The 15,740-nt window shown below is 50.7% G+C and overlaps 1 protein-coding gene across 1 annotated transcript in view; it reads left to right on the top strand.

Annotated features, from left to right (window-relative positions):
* sspo (SCO-spondin) overlaps window positions 1-15,740 on the top strand; it is a 214,785-nt gene that overhangs the window by 131,676 nt on the left and 67,369 nt on the right. Inside the window, 10 exon segments of the mRNA XM_055633417.1 lie at window positions 748-902; window positions 1,712-1,868; window positions 4,254-4,560; window positions 5,199-5,237; window positions 6,408-6,569; window positions 8,059-8,265; window positions 9,040-9,219; window positions 11,625-11,759; window positions 13,496-13,736; window positions 15,341-15,493. Coding sequence (XP_055489392.1) covers window positions 748-902; window positions 1,712-1,868; window positions 4,254-4,560; window positions 5,199-5,237; window positions 6,408-6,569; window positions 8,059-8,265; window positions 9,040-9,219; window positions 11,625-11,759; window positions 13,496-13,736; window positions 15,341-15,493 — 1,736 coding nt within the window.

The raw sequence follows: 15,740 nt of genomic DNA, 5'->3' as shown, positions 1-15,740 counted from the left end.
GAAAGTAGGCATGCAGGTGCAGCAGGCAGTGAAGAAAGCGAATGGTATGTTAGCATTCATAGCAAAAGGATTTGAGTATAGGAGCAGGGAGGTTCTACTGCAGTTGTACAGGGTCTTGGTGAGACCACACCTGGAGTATTGGGTACAGATTTGGTCTCCTAATCTGAGGAAAGACATTCTTGCCATAGAGGGAGTACAGAGAAGGTTCAGCAGACTGATTCCTGGGATGTCAGGACTTTCATATGAAGAAAGACTGGATAGACTCGGCTTGTACTCGCTAGAATTTAGAAGATTGAGGGGGGATCTTATAGAATCTTACAAAATTCTTAGGGGGTTGGATAGGCTATATGCAGGAAGATTGTTCCCGATGTTGGGGAAGTCCAGGACAAGGGGTCACAGTTTAAGAATAAAGGGGAAATCCTTTAGGACCGAGATGAGAAAAGCATTTTTCACACAGAGAGTGGTGAATCTGTGGAATTCTCTGCCACAGAAGGTAGTTGAGGCCAGTATATTTAAGAGGGAGTTAGATGTGGCCCTTGTGGCTAAAGGGATCAGGGGGTATGGAGAGAAGGCAGGTACAGGATACTGAGTTGGATGATCAGCCATGAGCATATTGAATGGCGGTGCAGGCTTGAAGGGCCGAATGGCCTACTCCTACACCTATTTTCTATGTTTTTATGTTTCCCGCTGAGTTACTCCAGCATTTTGTGTCTACCTATATGACCAGCCCGTTGTGTTTCCCAACAGGAGTGCGGCTGCATTGTAACGGAGGACATCGTCCAGTTGTTCCAGAATCACTCGCTGACTCCATCGGCCGCTCCCACCATCATGACCGACAAGGGGGCTGTTCCTCAGGGGGAGATATCTCCAGGGGTTACCCTGTGGCACGAATGCAGCAACTGGTGAGATACCCTCAGTGGGTCGAGTGGTTGATAACCCTATACATACCCTATCCCAGTGCCCCCCGAACGCTAACCTACACCCATACCTAGTGACACCCTAACGCTAACCCTAACCACACCCCAACATCATGACACCCCAGGCACGTGCCGTCAGGATAGGCAAGGTAGGTACTGCCTACCCTGAATAAAATTATAAAATGGTCATTATTAAATATAATTCAGATTCAGATTCAACTTTAATTGTCATTGTCAGTGTACAGTACAGAGACAACGAAATGCAGTTGGCATCTCCCTGGACACGCGACATAGAATATGATTTCAATAAATAAATCTGTTTACATGCATGCAGTCATAGACTTCTCTTTTCCTGTGGGAGGAGTGTCCGGGGGGGGGGGGGGGGGGGGGGGGGGGGGTGATTGGCAATCACCGAGTACATTGTTGAGTAGTGTAACAGCCGCAGGGAAGAAGCTGTTCCTGGACCTGCTCGTCCGGCATCGGAGAGACCTGTACGCCTCCCGGATGGTAGGAGGGTAAACAGTCCATGGTTGGGGTGAGAGTAGATAGTAAAGGCACAGGAGAATTATGCTTTTACCGAAGAGATCGATCTCTTAGGTAGGCATAATTCTCCCGTGCCTTTCATCCACAGTACATTTAAACCACGGAAGTATGTGCTACACACGTGCCGTCGACCCTGCTTCAAGCCATCAGTGGCAACGGTCTATAAATGCAGCTGAAATTCTGCCTTTACACCGTGGACTGCATGCATGTGATGCGCTGCAACCTACTGTTCTTTGCGGGGATTTTCAAAGTGATTATCTGAAGATTTTCTCTAAGCAATCTTATGAGGAAAAGACCAAAATCATTGAAAATGGCAGACCAACGCCGGAACATAAAGAATTTCAACAGCGCAAAGGAACAAAAATAATTAGAACATTTAAAACAGCTTGGTACAACAGGAAAGAGTGGGTATGTGGTTGTGTTTCAACAAATAGAATGTGGTAAGTACATTTCTTTGAGCTATATGTTTTTAAATACTTTAGAAGACAAATTAGTTTATGAAAGTTGAAAGAACAATCTGCACGTGTGTGGTTTTTAGGATTTTTATAAAAGCCAACTCACAGAATAATCTGTGCATGTGCGGTTTTCAAGATTTTTTGTAAGTGACCAAAGATGACTGACTGCCTACCCTGACTAATTACTCACGGCACGTGCCTGTGACACTCACACCCTAACCCACCCCCTAACCTAGTGACACCCTAATACTAACCCATACCCTAACCCACATCCCAAAGTAAGGACACCCTAACCCTAACACCGGTCACGATGTGGGGTGGATATAGACTCATTGAAGTAACTCAGCAAGTCAGTCAGTGTCGCTGGAGAACATGGACAGGTGACTTCAGACCCAATCAGTCTGAAGATGGGTCCCAACCCGAAATGTCACCGATCAATGTTCTCCGGGGATCCTGCCTGACCTGCTGAGTCATAGAGACATACAAAGAAACAGGCCCTTTGGCCCAACTTGCCCATGCTGACCAACGTGCCCCAACTACACTAGTCCCACCTGCCTGTGTTTGGCCCAGAGCCCTCTGCACCTGTCCTATCCATGTCCCTGTCTAAATGTTTCTTAAACATTGTGATAGTCCTGCACTGTGTATCTTTTTAGAAAACCAGCAAATCTGAAGAAGGGTTTCGGCCTGAAACGTTGCCTATTTCCTTCGCTCCATGGATGCTGCTGCACCCGCTGAGTTTCTCCAGCTTTTTTGTGTACCAGCAAACGCGATGGCTTATTTCTACAGGAAGGGGCTGTTTGCTCACTGGACCTGCGCTGGCAGTCGGTCCCACTCCCTTGTTCAGTCCTCACACTCCTGGAGGGTCTTGTTGGATCTGCTTCCACTGTCGGAGTGTATGAAGAGGTGACCAGAGGACTGGCAAGGGCAAGGGTAGTGTGCGTTTACATGAACTCAGCAAGGCCATTGACAAGGTTCAGCACGAGTTACCCCAACTGGATACAAAATCAGCTTAGTGAATGTAGTCAAGGTGGCAGGGGAGGGTTATTGATCAGATCAGAGGCCTGTGATCAGTGGTGTGCTGTAGGGATTGGTACTGGACTACTGTTGTTCATTATCTGTATTAAAGGATAAGACCCAATTTGGTGGTCGAGTGCCCATGGCTACACCCTTTACTCCCCCCATTCCTGTCAGCCTTGCCCTTCGCCCTGACAGGAGCACGCTGACTCTCCAACCTAACCCTTAAAAGACTCCACAAAGCCAGACACTCCTTGGCCTGCAATCAATCAACCTTTGCAACTTCCTATCTAAAGCCAGAAAGATTAGCCTTTAATTTGTGGGCTTGTCCTATATTTTCCTTTAACGGTTCTAAACATAACAATAATCGTCACTGGTCCCACAGTTCTCCACACGGACACTTCAGTGCAAATAGAATCAAGGAACTGCAGATGCAGATTTCCCAAAAAATCGCAACAGTGCTGGAGTAACTCAGTGAGTCAGGCAGCATCTCCGGCGAAGTCTGAAGGAGGGTCCTGACCCAAAAGGGAGAGTCCAGCCCAGGGGTCACAGTTTAAGAATAAGGGGTAGTCCATTTAGGACTGAGACTGAGGAAACACTTTTTCACCCAGAGAGTTGTGAGTCTGTGGAATTCTCTGCCACAGAAGGCAGTGGAGGCCAATTCACTGGGTGTATTCAAGAGTGAGTTTGATTTAGCTCTTAGGGCTAACGTAATCATGACATGGGGAAAAAAGCAGGAACAGGGTACTGATTCGGGAAGATCAGCCATGACTTGAAGGGCCGAATGGCCTACTCCTTCACCTACTTTCTATGTTTCTAAAACGTTATGTTGGCATTCATAGCAAAAGGATTTGAGTATAGGAGCAGGGAGGTTCTGCTGCAGTTGCACAGGGTCTTGGTGAGACCACACCTGGAGTATTACGTACAGTTTTGGTCTCCAAATCTGAGGAACGACATTATTGCCATAGAGGGAGTGCAGAGAAGGTTCACCAGACTGATTCCTGGGATGTCTGGACTTTCTTATGAAGAAAGACTGGATAGACTCGGCTTGTACTCGCTAGAATTTAGGAGATTGAGGGGGGATCTTATAGAAACCTACAAAATTCTTAAGGGGTTGGACAGGCTAGATGCAGGAACATTGTTCCCGATGTTGGGGAAGTCAGCCATGACTCGAAGGGCCGAATGGCCTACTCCTGCACCTATTTTCTATCTTTGTATGTTACCTATCATTGTTCTCCAGAGAAGCTGGCGACCTGCTGAGTTACTCCAGCCTGTGTCTTTTTCTGCCCTTGGCAAGTTGCCATCTTAATGCCATCTTACCCAGCCTTCCTGTCTTGGCAACCCTTGTCCAGCCTTGACCGGTCTTGCAGTCTTGCCCAGCATTGCTCAGCTATCTATGTTTTCTTCCAGCACTTGCAGTAATGGGCGTCTGGCCTGCTCCTTCTCTCCCTGTGTGCTGGACGGTGAGTTCTCCGACTGGAGCCCATGGACGTCCTGCTCTCGCACATGTGGGGCCATCGGACAGATAACCAGAACACGCAACTGCTCCAACCCAGCGCCAACCAACGGGGGCCGAGACTGCGCCGGGCCGCGGGCCGACGTCAGGTTTTGTCAGCCAGCCGAGTGTGAGGGTGAGTTGTGAGGGGTGAGTGTGCAACACTGAGTGTGAAGATGAGTGTGCAACTGAGTGTGAAGATGAGTGTGCAACACTGAGTGAGAAGATGAGTGTGCAACACTGAGTGAGAAGATGAGTGTGCAACACTGAGTGAGAAGATGAGTGTGCAACACTGAGTGTGAAGATGAGTGTGCAACACCGAGGGTGAGCTGTGGGGTGTGTGCAGCACCGTGTGAGGGTGTTGTGGGGTAAGTGTGTGACACTAAGTGTGAGGGGGAGTTGGGTGGGGTGGGAAAGTGGTGGAGGGGAGGGCTGGGGACATGGTGGGTATTGGGGAGGGATGGTGGTGGGTTTAGGGGGGGTGGGGGGAAGTTGGCAGAGGGTGGGGAGGAATATGGGGGGAGGGTGGGTATTGGGAAGGGGTGGAGAGAGAGGGTGGGGAAGGGATGAGGGAGTGTGGGGTATGGGGGAGGGGTAGATGGGGGGTTGGTTATTGGGGGGAGTGGTGGGGTGGGTATTGTGAAGGGGTGGGGATGGGGAGGGGTCGTTGGGGATCAGCAGAAGTGTAGACAGATCTGGACTCGGCCCCTGGCAGGGGGAGCGGGTGAGAGTGAGGGGTTGGGACCAGCTGGTGATCATTTCTGTCCCTTGCAGTGCCCGTCCCAACGATGGAAGCGAGTGACGGTGTGCCAGGTGAGTGCTCCCCACGTGGCCGTCACTGGACACCCCGACTCTCTCACTCCCCCTCCCCCAGTCACCTCTCCCACCGCTCAGCCCTGTGTTCCATGTCTCACTCCTTCTCCCCCAGTCACCTCTCCCACTGCCCAGCCCTGTGTTCCATGTCTCACTCCCCCTCCCCCAGTCACCTCTCCCACCGCTCAGCCCTGTGTTCCATGTCTCACTCCCCCTCCCCTAGTCACATCTCCCACTGCCCAGCCCTGTGTTCCGTGCAGTCACACCAGTCACCCTCGGGTGCAGTTGACAAAGCAAAGGGGAAGATATAGAAATAAAAAACTGCAGATGCTGGTTAATGCACACAGGTGTAGGTGAACCCTAATTCAGGCAGCATTCTGGTAAACCTCCTCTGCACCCTTTCCAAAGCCTCCACACCCTTCCCCTAATGGGCGACCAGAACTGTGTGCAATACTCCAAATGAGTAAGATGCCCCATCTCAGCTAATCCCAATTGTCCGCACTTGACCCGTGTCCCTCTAAACCTTTCCTATCCATGTACCTGCCCAAACACCTGCTAAATGTCACCACCAATGTTATGTGTACCTCCGGCAGCCCATTCTCTGCATACACCCTGTCTCTGTATGAAGAACCTGCACATCATTCCTTTAATGCTTCATCTATCTCAATCTCGTTCTCTCTCTCTCTCACTCTCCTCTCTCTCTCTCTCTCTCTCTCTCTCCCCACCCTCCCCATCCTTCTCTCTCATTCTCCCTTTCCCATTCCCCTTCCCTCTCTCGCTCACATCATCTCTCTCTCTACCTCCCCCCTCCTTGTCTCTCCTTCCCGCCCTCCATCTCCCTTGCCTTCCCCCCCCCTCCATCCCCCTCTCTCACCATCTTTTCCCCCTCCCCCTCTCCCTTCCCTCTCCCTCACATGCTCTCTCTCCTCATTCCCCTCTCCCCCCCCCCCACCCCTCTCCCCCTCCCGCCCCTTCTTGTTTCCCATCTGCCTCCCCCTCCCCCCCTCTCCCGCCTCTCTCACCCCCTTTCTCTCCCCCCCCCCCCCCCCCCACCCCCTCCACCTGCCATCTCCCCCTCTCTCTCCCGCCTTGCTCTCCCCCCTCTCTCCCTCCCTCTTGCCCCCCCCCCCCCCCACCAACTCCCCCTCTCTCCCTCCTGCTCTCCCCCAGATGCTGAGGGATTCTCCCCTTGGACTGCATGGACCCGTTGCTCCAGGAACTGTTCGGACTCTGTGTTCCCGAGTCTGAAGAACCGCACCCGCTCCTGCCATCGCATGAACTGCAGCGGGGAGACTGTCCAGGAGCGGCCCTGCAACCTGCCCCAATGCACAGGTTGGGCTGCATGGGGGTGGACGTCTGGCTGTAGTGGGCGTGGGTGAGGATAGGGGGCGAGGAGGGGGTGAGGAAGGGAGGGGAGCGTGAGGATGGAGTGAGTATGGGGCGAGTGGGTGAGGATGGGGTGAGGGAGTGAGGTTGGGGCAATGTGGTGGTGAATGTTAGTGGGTGGGACAGTCAGTGGGGAACGGATGGAGGGGGAGGGTTTTACTTTGGGGGGTGAAGGGGTTGGGGTGACAAGGGTGGAACAGGTGGGACTGGGCCGTGGGGTGGGATGGAGCGCTGGACTGATGCTGTTACCGGATATACAATCCTGATCCCATTATTATGCTGGTAAATTGGGGATAAGACAGAACATGAAGGTAGAACATAGTTAGCAGATTGACATTGTCAGCTCCAATGGTAGGGCTGTCAAAAACCACAGTGGATAGCTTAAAGTCCATGTTATACCGGAACAGCCACATGAATTGTATGCGTGTCTGTGTCTGTGCGTGTGTGTGTGCGTGTGCGTGTTAGTGTGCGTGTGTCCATGTCTGTGTGTGTGTGTTAGTGTGAATGTCCATGTCTGTGTGTGTGTGTCCATGTCTGTGTGTGTGCGTCTGTGTGTTTGTGCATTAGTGTGTGTCTGTGCGTGTCCATGTCTGTGTGTGTGTGTTAGTGTGCGTGTCCATGTCTGTGTGTGTGTGTGTCCATGTCTGTGTGTTTGTGCATGAGTGTGTGTCTGTGTGTGTATGTGCATTTGTGCATGTGTGTGCATCTGTGTGCATCTGTGTGTGTGCATCTGTGCGTGTGTGTGTGTACCTCTGTCTGTGTGTGCATGTCGGTGTATGTTTATGTATGTGCACATCTGTGTGTGTGTGTGTGTGCACGCATCTGAGTGTGTATGTGTGCGTGCGTGTGTGACACAGGAGGGGGAGGATGGACAGGCGGGTATGGGGTCTGTTTGTGTGTAAGAGTGTCTGATTTGCATGAGTGCATGAATGTGTGTGCATCAGTGTGTGTGTGTGAGTGTCTGTGCAGCGTGCGTGAGTATGAGTGTGAGTGAGTGTCTGTGCAGCGTGCGTGAGTGTGCATGAATGTGTGTGTGCATCAGTATGTGTGTGAGTGTCTGTGCAGCGTGCGTGAGTGTATGAGTGTGAGTGAGTGTGTGTGTGCGGCATGTGTGAGTATGTGTGCGTGTGTCTGTGCAGTGTGCATGAGTGTGCAGGTTGGTATGGGGTCTTCTTGGTTCTTGGTCCTCCAAAATATTCCAAATGGAATTTAAACTGGAGGTGGAGGAGGGTGGACTGAAGCAAAAAAGGGTTCTTGGAGAAGAGTTACCTTAAATGTAGTTGCATCTGGTTGGGTAACTATGGTAGGGTGAAGACTATTCCATGCTTTAATTGTGCGGGGGAAGAATGAATTGCTGTACACATCTGTCTTGGTAGTTGGTATCTCACATTGGATCAAATGCCCTCATCTCTGACCTTTGCCTTGCTCCCGGCAGACGTTGTCGAGTGTTCTGGGTGGAACTGCAGCAGGAACTGCAGCTGGAACTTGTGGTCGGAGTGGAGCGAGTGTTCGCGAGGCTGCGGCGTGGGGCAGCAGCACCGGCTCCGTACGTACAACGCCCCGTGGTCCAGCGGACACTGGTGCAAGGAGATCCTGACGGGAAACCTGGAGATACGCTTCTGCAACATCAAGGCTTGCATGGGTGAGAGGTCAGAGGGCAAGCATAGGGAGGGAAAGGGGCAAGAGGGGCAAAGTACAGACCCTGGGCAATGAACAGGCAAGTATGGGCATGGTGGATCCAGGCTGGCAGGAGGTCCATGGAGAAGGAGCTGCCCGGACCCAGGGCAAAGGTTGTTTGATCCGAATCTGTCCCATGAGGTGGGAGCAGAGGGAGTGGGGTGGTGGGGGGGGGGGGGGGGGAAGGGATGTGGGGTGGAGGGGAGTGGATGAGAAGGGGCGGGAAAAGGGAATGGGGTGCAGAGGCAAGGGGGCGGGAAGGGGGAAAGAGGTTAAGGTTGGGATCTGAGCTCGGAGAGGGGGCAGGGCAGGGATGGGTTGGAGTTGGGGGGCGAGGGTCAAGGTCACGGTTGTTTCAGGGTCAGGAGCGAGGAGGGGGTTGGGTGCGGAGAGCATGTGGGACTGGTCACCGTGGATGTTTGGGGGTATGGGGAGTGCGATGGGGAGAGTGGGGAACGTGGTGGGGAGGGTGGCACGCTGTGGGAGTGGGGGGGGGTACTGATTGGGGATAATCAGCCATGATCACATTGAATGGCGGGGCTGGCTCGAAGGGCCGAATGGCCTACTCCTGCGTCTATTGTCTATCTATCTCTATAGTGCGATGGGCAGAGTGGGGGTGGGGGGGGGGGGGGGTGCACGGTGCGGTGAGCAGGTGGGCCGTGATGTCTGGTGTGAAACAAGATGGCCATGGGTCATCGATGGTCTGTAACGCTGGCTCTCTTGTTTCTCTTGTCACTAGTGAATGGTGGATGGTCCAGCTGGAGTCCGTGGTCAACCTGTGACCGAGCCTGTGGGGGTGGAAGGTCTCTCCGAATTCGCTCCTGTACGGAGCCTCCCCCGAAGAACGGAGGCAAGAACTGTGCCGGGGAACGGTTTGAAGCGACTCTGTGTAATGTTCAACCCTGTGGAACAAACCAAGGTGGGAACTCGCCCGCTGTAGATGGGCTGATTGGGAATGTTAACGTGGAAGGTTGGACTGAATTCTCTGTATCCAAGGCGGGCACCAGTGAGAGCAGATTGATAACTGTATTGATAAATGGTTTGCACGAGGTGATGGTCGGTATGAACACTCCTGACCAGTGAAGACTGGGTTTGAGTGTTGATGCTTGGGACTTACAGCAGAGGTAGTGTTTCAGAGATGCTGTTAGCATCGGAGAAGTATTGATCGTGTCTGCAAAATGTTATTCAGTATTGGGACGGTATGGATCGGTTAGAGATGGCTGGAATTCCAGATGGCTGGAATTGGGAAGTGCTAACAATAATTATAGGCAGCATGGAGTAAATGAGGTGCTTGAGGAGTATAAAGAATGTAAAAAGAATCTTAAGAAATAAATTAGAAAAGCTAAAAGAAGATATGAGGTTGCTTTGGCAAGTAAGGTCCAAAGGGTTTCTACAGCTATATTAATAGCTGGATAATGGAGGGATACAATTGGTCCATTAGAGAGTCAGAGTGGACAGCTATCTGCAGAGCCAAAAGAGATGGGGGAGATATTGAACAATTTATTTTCTTCGGTATTCACCAAGGAGAAGGATATTGAATTATGTGAGGTAAGGGAATCAAGTAGAGTAGCTATAAAAACTATGAGATTCAAAGAAGAGGAAGTACTGACACTTTTGAGAAATATAAAAGTGGATAAGTCTCCAGTTCCGGACAGGATATTCCCTAGGACATTGAGGGAAGTTAGTGTAGAAATAGCAGGGGCTATGACAGAAATATTTCAAATGTCATTAGAAACGGGAATAGTACCGGAGGATTGGCGTACTGCTCATGTTGTTCCATTGTTTAAAAAGGGGTCTAAGAGTAAACCTAGCAATTATAGACCTGTTAGTTTGACGTCAGTGGTGGGCAAATTAATGGAAAGGATACTTAGAGATAATATATATATAAGCATCTGGATAAACAGGGTCTGATTAGGAACAGTCAACATGGATTTGTGCCTGGAAGGTTATGTTTGATTAATCTTCTTGAATTTTTTGAAGAGGTTACTTGGGAAATGGATGAGGGTAAAGCAGTGGATGGTGTCTATATGGACTTCAGTAAGGCCTTTGACAAGGTTCCTCATGGAAGGTTGGTTAAGAAGGTTCAATGGTTGGGTATTAATGGTGGAGTAACAAGATGGATTCAACAGTGGCTGAATGGGAGATGCCAGAGAGTAATGGTGGATGGTTGTTTGTCAGGTTGGAGGCCAGTGACTAGTGGGGTGCCACAGGGATCTGTGTTGGGTCCACTGTTGTTTGTCATGTACATCAATGATCTGGATGATGGTGTGGTAAATTGGATTAGTAAGTATGCAGATAATACTAAGATAGGTGGGGTTGTGGATAATGAAGTAGATTTTCAAAGTCTACAGAGAGATTTATGCCAGTTGGAAGAGTGGGCTGAAATATGGCAGATGGAGTTTAATGCTGATAAGTGTGAGGTGCTACATCTTGGCAGGACAAATCAAAATAGGACGTACATGGTAAATGGTAGGGAATTGAAGAATGCAGGTGAACAGAGGGATCTTGGAATAACTGTGCACAGTTCCCTGAAAGTGGAATCTCATGGAGATAGGGTGGTAAAGAAAGCTTTTGATGTGCTGGCCTTTATAAATCAGAGCATTGTGTATAGAAGTTGTGATGTAATGTTAAAATTGTACAAGGCATTGGTGAGGCCAATTCTGGAGTATGGTGCACAATTTTGGTCGCCTAATTATAGGAAGGATGTCAACAAGATAGAGAGAGTACAGAGGAGATTTACTAGAATGTTGCCTGGGTTTCAGCAACTAAGTTACAGAGAAAGATTGAACAAGTTAGGGCTTTATTCTTTGGAGCGCAGAAGGTTAAGGCGGGACTTGATAGAGGTCTTTAAAATGATGAGAGAGGATAGACAGAGTTGACGTGGATAAGCTTTTCCCACTGAGAGTAGGGAAGATTCAAACAAGGGGACATGACTTCAGAATTAAGGGACAGAAGTTTAGGGGTTACATGAGGGGGAACCTCTTTACTCAGAGAGTGGTGGCTGTGTGGAATGAGCTTCCAGTGGAAGTGGTGGAGGCAGGTTTGTTTTTATCATTTAAAAATAAATTAGATAGTTATATGGACGGGAAAGGTATGGAGGGTTATGGCCTGAACGCAGGTGTATGGGACTAGGGGAGAATACGTGTTCAGCACGGACTAGAAGGGTCGAGATGGCCTGTTTCCATGCTGTAATTGTTATATGGTTATATGGTTTGTATTGATGGCTAATTCTGGACGGTTGAGCTCTAGGACGTGATGCTATACTCTTTGTTTTCAGAAGGTGATAGAGCCTTCGTATACCTTTCTTGATCACATCCTGTCTAGGTGCTGATGCCTGTCCCACTGGCCAAGAGTATGTGGATTGTGCCAACAGATGTCCCCGTGCTTGCGCTGACTTCCAGAGTGGAATAGCCTGCTCCGACACCGGGCAGTGTGAAGCAGGGTGTCGATGCCCTGACGGTACGTAAACGTTTCACAAATTGCTGCCAGCCCAACCTCCAACCCACAATCCCAGGCCCAGCAACATGTGCCACAGGCTCAAGCACATGATCATTTACACACACAGTTGGGCTGAAGGGCCTGTTTCCTCCCTCTGACTTCTCATGATTTTATACTTCACTCACACCCTCTCTATCTCTCCCTCCCCCTCCCCCTACCTCTCCCCTTCTCTCCTCCCCTTCCCTCCCCTTCCCTCCCCTTCCCTCCCCTTCCCTCCCCTTCCCTCCCCTTCCCCTCCCCTTCCCTCCCCTTTCCTCCCCTTCCCTCCCCCCCCTTCCCTCCCTTCCCTCCCCTTCCCCTCCCCTTCCCTCCCCTTTCCTTCCCCTCCCCTTCCCTCCCCTTTCCCCACCCCCCTCCCCTCCCCTCCCCTCCCCTCCCCTCCCTCCCCTTCCCTCCCCTCCCCTCCCCTTCCCTCCCCTCCCTTCCCCCCCCTCCCCCTCTCTCACCTCCTCCCCCCCCCCCCTTTCTCCTGACAAAGAGTAGGGATTAACGGGTCCCTTTCAGAATGGCAGGCAGTGACTAGTGGGGTAACGCAAGGCTCGGTGCTGGGACCACAGCTATTTACAATATACATTAATGATTTAGATGAAGGGATCACAAGTAACGTTAGCAAATTTGTGAACTGTGAGGAGGATGCTATGAGAATGCAGAGTTACTTGGACAGGTTGGGTGAGTGGGCAGATGCATGGCAGATGCAATTTAACATGGATAAATGTGAGGTCATCCAATTTGGTGGCAAAACAGGAAGGAAGATTATTATCTAAATGGAGTCAAGTTGGGAAAAGGGGAAGTACAACGGGATCTGGGGGGTCCTTCTTCATCAGTCAATGAAAGTAAACCTGCAGGTACAGCAGGCAGTGAAGAAAGCGAATGGCATGTTGGCCTTCATAATGGCGGGATTGTCATATGCTGAGAGAATGGGCTGGGCTTGTATACCCTGGAATGTAGAAGGGATCTTATTGAAACATTTAAGATTATTAAGGGTTTGGACACGCTAGAGGCAGGAAACATGTTCCCGATGTTGGGTGAGTCCAGAACCAGGGGCCACAGTTTAAGAATAAGGGGTAAGCCATTTAGAACGGAGATTACACTTTTTCACACGGTGAGTTGTGAGTTTGTGGAATTCTCTGCCTCAGAGTGCGGTGGTGGCCATTTCTCAGGATACTTTCAAGAGAGAGCTAGATAGGGCTCTTGAAGATAGCGGAGTCAGGGTATATGGGGAGAAGGCAGGAATGGGGTACTGATTGTGGATGATCAGCCATGATCACATTGAATGGCGGTGCTTGCTCGGGGGGTCAAATGGCCTACTCCTGCACCTATTGTCTATTGTCTCCCCTCTCCCCCCCCCCCCCCCCCCTCCCCCCTAGCTCCATGGAGAACATCGTCAGATTTTCCAATCTAACCTTGCGCTGAAATTCCCCTTCCTGGATCTCCTCAGTATTGCTGCAAGGCAGTCACATTCTTCCTGATACGCAGTGACCAGAACACAGCAGGGCTCGTGTTTTGACTTAACTTGCCTTTATAAAGGTTGAATGTAACTTATTCCTTTCAACCCCAACCCTAACGCATCCCTGAATAAATAACATCCGCCTTCGGCCCAGAAGGGCTCTTCATTCCTCCCCAGCTGATCCTTGACCAAGTGACTAATGGCCAAGGTTGACGAATGAACCCGACTCACCATGGCCCACTGTTTACAGGTGCCCTGCTGCAGGACGGTGCGTGTGTGGCACCCTGGCAGTGCCAGTGCACGGATTCGCTGGGGAACGCCTGGGCACCGGGGAGCAGGCAGCAGGTCGACTGCAACAACTGCACCTGTGCCGAGGGCTGGATCACCTGCTCCAACCTCACCTGCGCGGCCCCGGACTGTGCGTGGAGTCAGTGGTCCACCTGGTCATCCTGCAGTCTCAGCTGTGGAACTGGCGTCCGTTCCCGCTTCCGGTGAGACGGGTGTCGATGGAGGGTGGGAGATGTTGGGGGAGTGGAGAGTGGTAGCTCGGTGCCAGAAAACTGGTCGGCTGCAATCCGCTAGTCTCAGTTGCCCATGTTTGGCCCGTATCCCTCTAGATAGAAACATAGAAATTCAGGAGTAGACCATTCGGCCCTTCGAGCCTGCACCGCCATTCAATATGTCACCCAACTCGGTATCCAGCACTTGCCTTTCTCAATACCCCCTGATCCCTTTAGCCACAAGGGCCACATCTAACTCCCTCAAATTTAGCTTCTGGCCCAACTACCCTCTGTTGTTCTCTAGATGTTCTCTATCCATGTACTCATCCAAATGTCTTTTAAACTCTTCTACAAAACCCTCTTCCACAGCTTCCTTCCCATCTATGCCCCATAGGTTTGTGCACTGCTATCAGTTCTCCCCTTAGTCTCCGCTGCGCCAGGTTTCCTTGGCCTCTCTCATACCCCCTAATCCAGTGAAAATCCTGGTGAACCACTTCTGCCCCCTTAACAAAGGCCTAACATCCCTCCTGAGGGGGTGCCAGAACGGCACTCAATTCTCCAAATGCGATTTAACTAAAGTACTGTAATGTCGCAACATGACTTCCTGAGCCTTGTGTTCAATGCTCTAGTCTAACAGATGCAGGCAAGCATATCATATGCCTCCTTTACCACTTTTCCTACTTGTGTTCACACTCTCGGATATAATAACAGCATTTAAAAGACACTTCCATAGACACACGTATAAGAAAAGTTGAGAGGGTTATGGGCCATACACGGACAAGTGGAATTAGCTTAGCATGTTGGTTGGCATGGAATAGTTGGACCGAAGGGCCTATTTCCATGCTGTACGACTATGACGATGAAAGGCCTGAGGTCAACCAGTTGATCCTGGAGAAGTACATGGATAGAACAGGATTAGAGGGATATGGGCCAAATGCAGGCAGGTTGGACTAGAGTAGATGGGACATGTTGGTCGGTGTGGGCAAGTTGGGTGGAAGAGCCTGTTTCCACACTCTTCTTCTTATCGAGTCCACTCACAAGATCAGAGGTTGTTGAGCCAGAGCTGAACACAACCTCTCGGCATCTGCATACAATGGTGTCTGTCTTGTGGCTTCTTGTGGCTTCTTGTGCGCGGAGGTGGAAAGATTTGGTGGAGACAGGGCCGCGATGTGAACGCTCTTTACCTTGACCCCGTTTCCACGCTGCATGACTCTATCAGTAACTGTGATGTTAACAAGGCTTCCTCTTAATCCTGCGATCTATTCCTCTCCCTTCTTCCTCGCCTTCCAACATTTCATCTCATCTCCTTCTTTACCACCCTCTGCATTCTCGTCTGAGATGCTCTCGTTTCCCTTTATCTCCAGTTATCTGGAGGAAATGATCCCAAGCTCTCCCGTCGCCATTCGTTAATTATCTGGCGGGATGGGATAAGGGGACACGTTGGGTGTGGAGTGAGGGGCTGGGGAGTGCAGGAAGTGGGATGTGCAGATATGCAGGTTGAGAGGGAGACGGGGAGGAGTTGGTGGAGAGGAGCAAAACTGCTGATCATTTGTCCCATTGACAGCACCATTCTATGAACCATTGTTTTTTTGTAGATCACCAACATCGCAATCACCTGACAGGAAATGTGGGCAGCATCAAGCAGAGACCAAACCATGTGACCAGGGCCCGTGTCCAGCCCTGTGTCTTCACGAAGAGCAGGAGATGCAGGTTGGAGAGAGCTGGTTTGTTGGCGAATGCAGACAGTGGTGAGTAATTCGCACCCTCTAAGCATACTGTACACCTTCTCTACAATAGACAATAGGTGCAGGAGTAGGCCATTCGGCCCTTCCAGCCAGCACCGCCATTCAATTTGATCATGGCTGATCATCCCCAATCAGTGCCTTCTCCCCATATCCCCTGACTCCGCTATCTTTAAGAGCCCTATCTAGCTCTCTCTTGAAAGTATCCAGAGAACCGGCCTCCACCGTCCTCTGAGGCAGAGAATTCCACAGA

This window comes from Leucoraja erinacea, chromosome 4 (genome assembly GCF_028641065.1).
Source record: "Leucoraja erinacea ecotype New England chromosome 4, Leri_hhj_1, whole genome shotgun sequence".
Taxonomy (NCBI): Eukaryota; Metazoa; Chordata; class Chondrichthyes; order Rajiformes; family Rajidae; genus Leucoraja; species Leucoraja erinaceus.
This window is presented reverse-complemented; position numbering and strand designations above follow the sequence as displayed.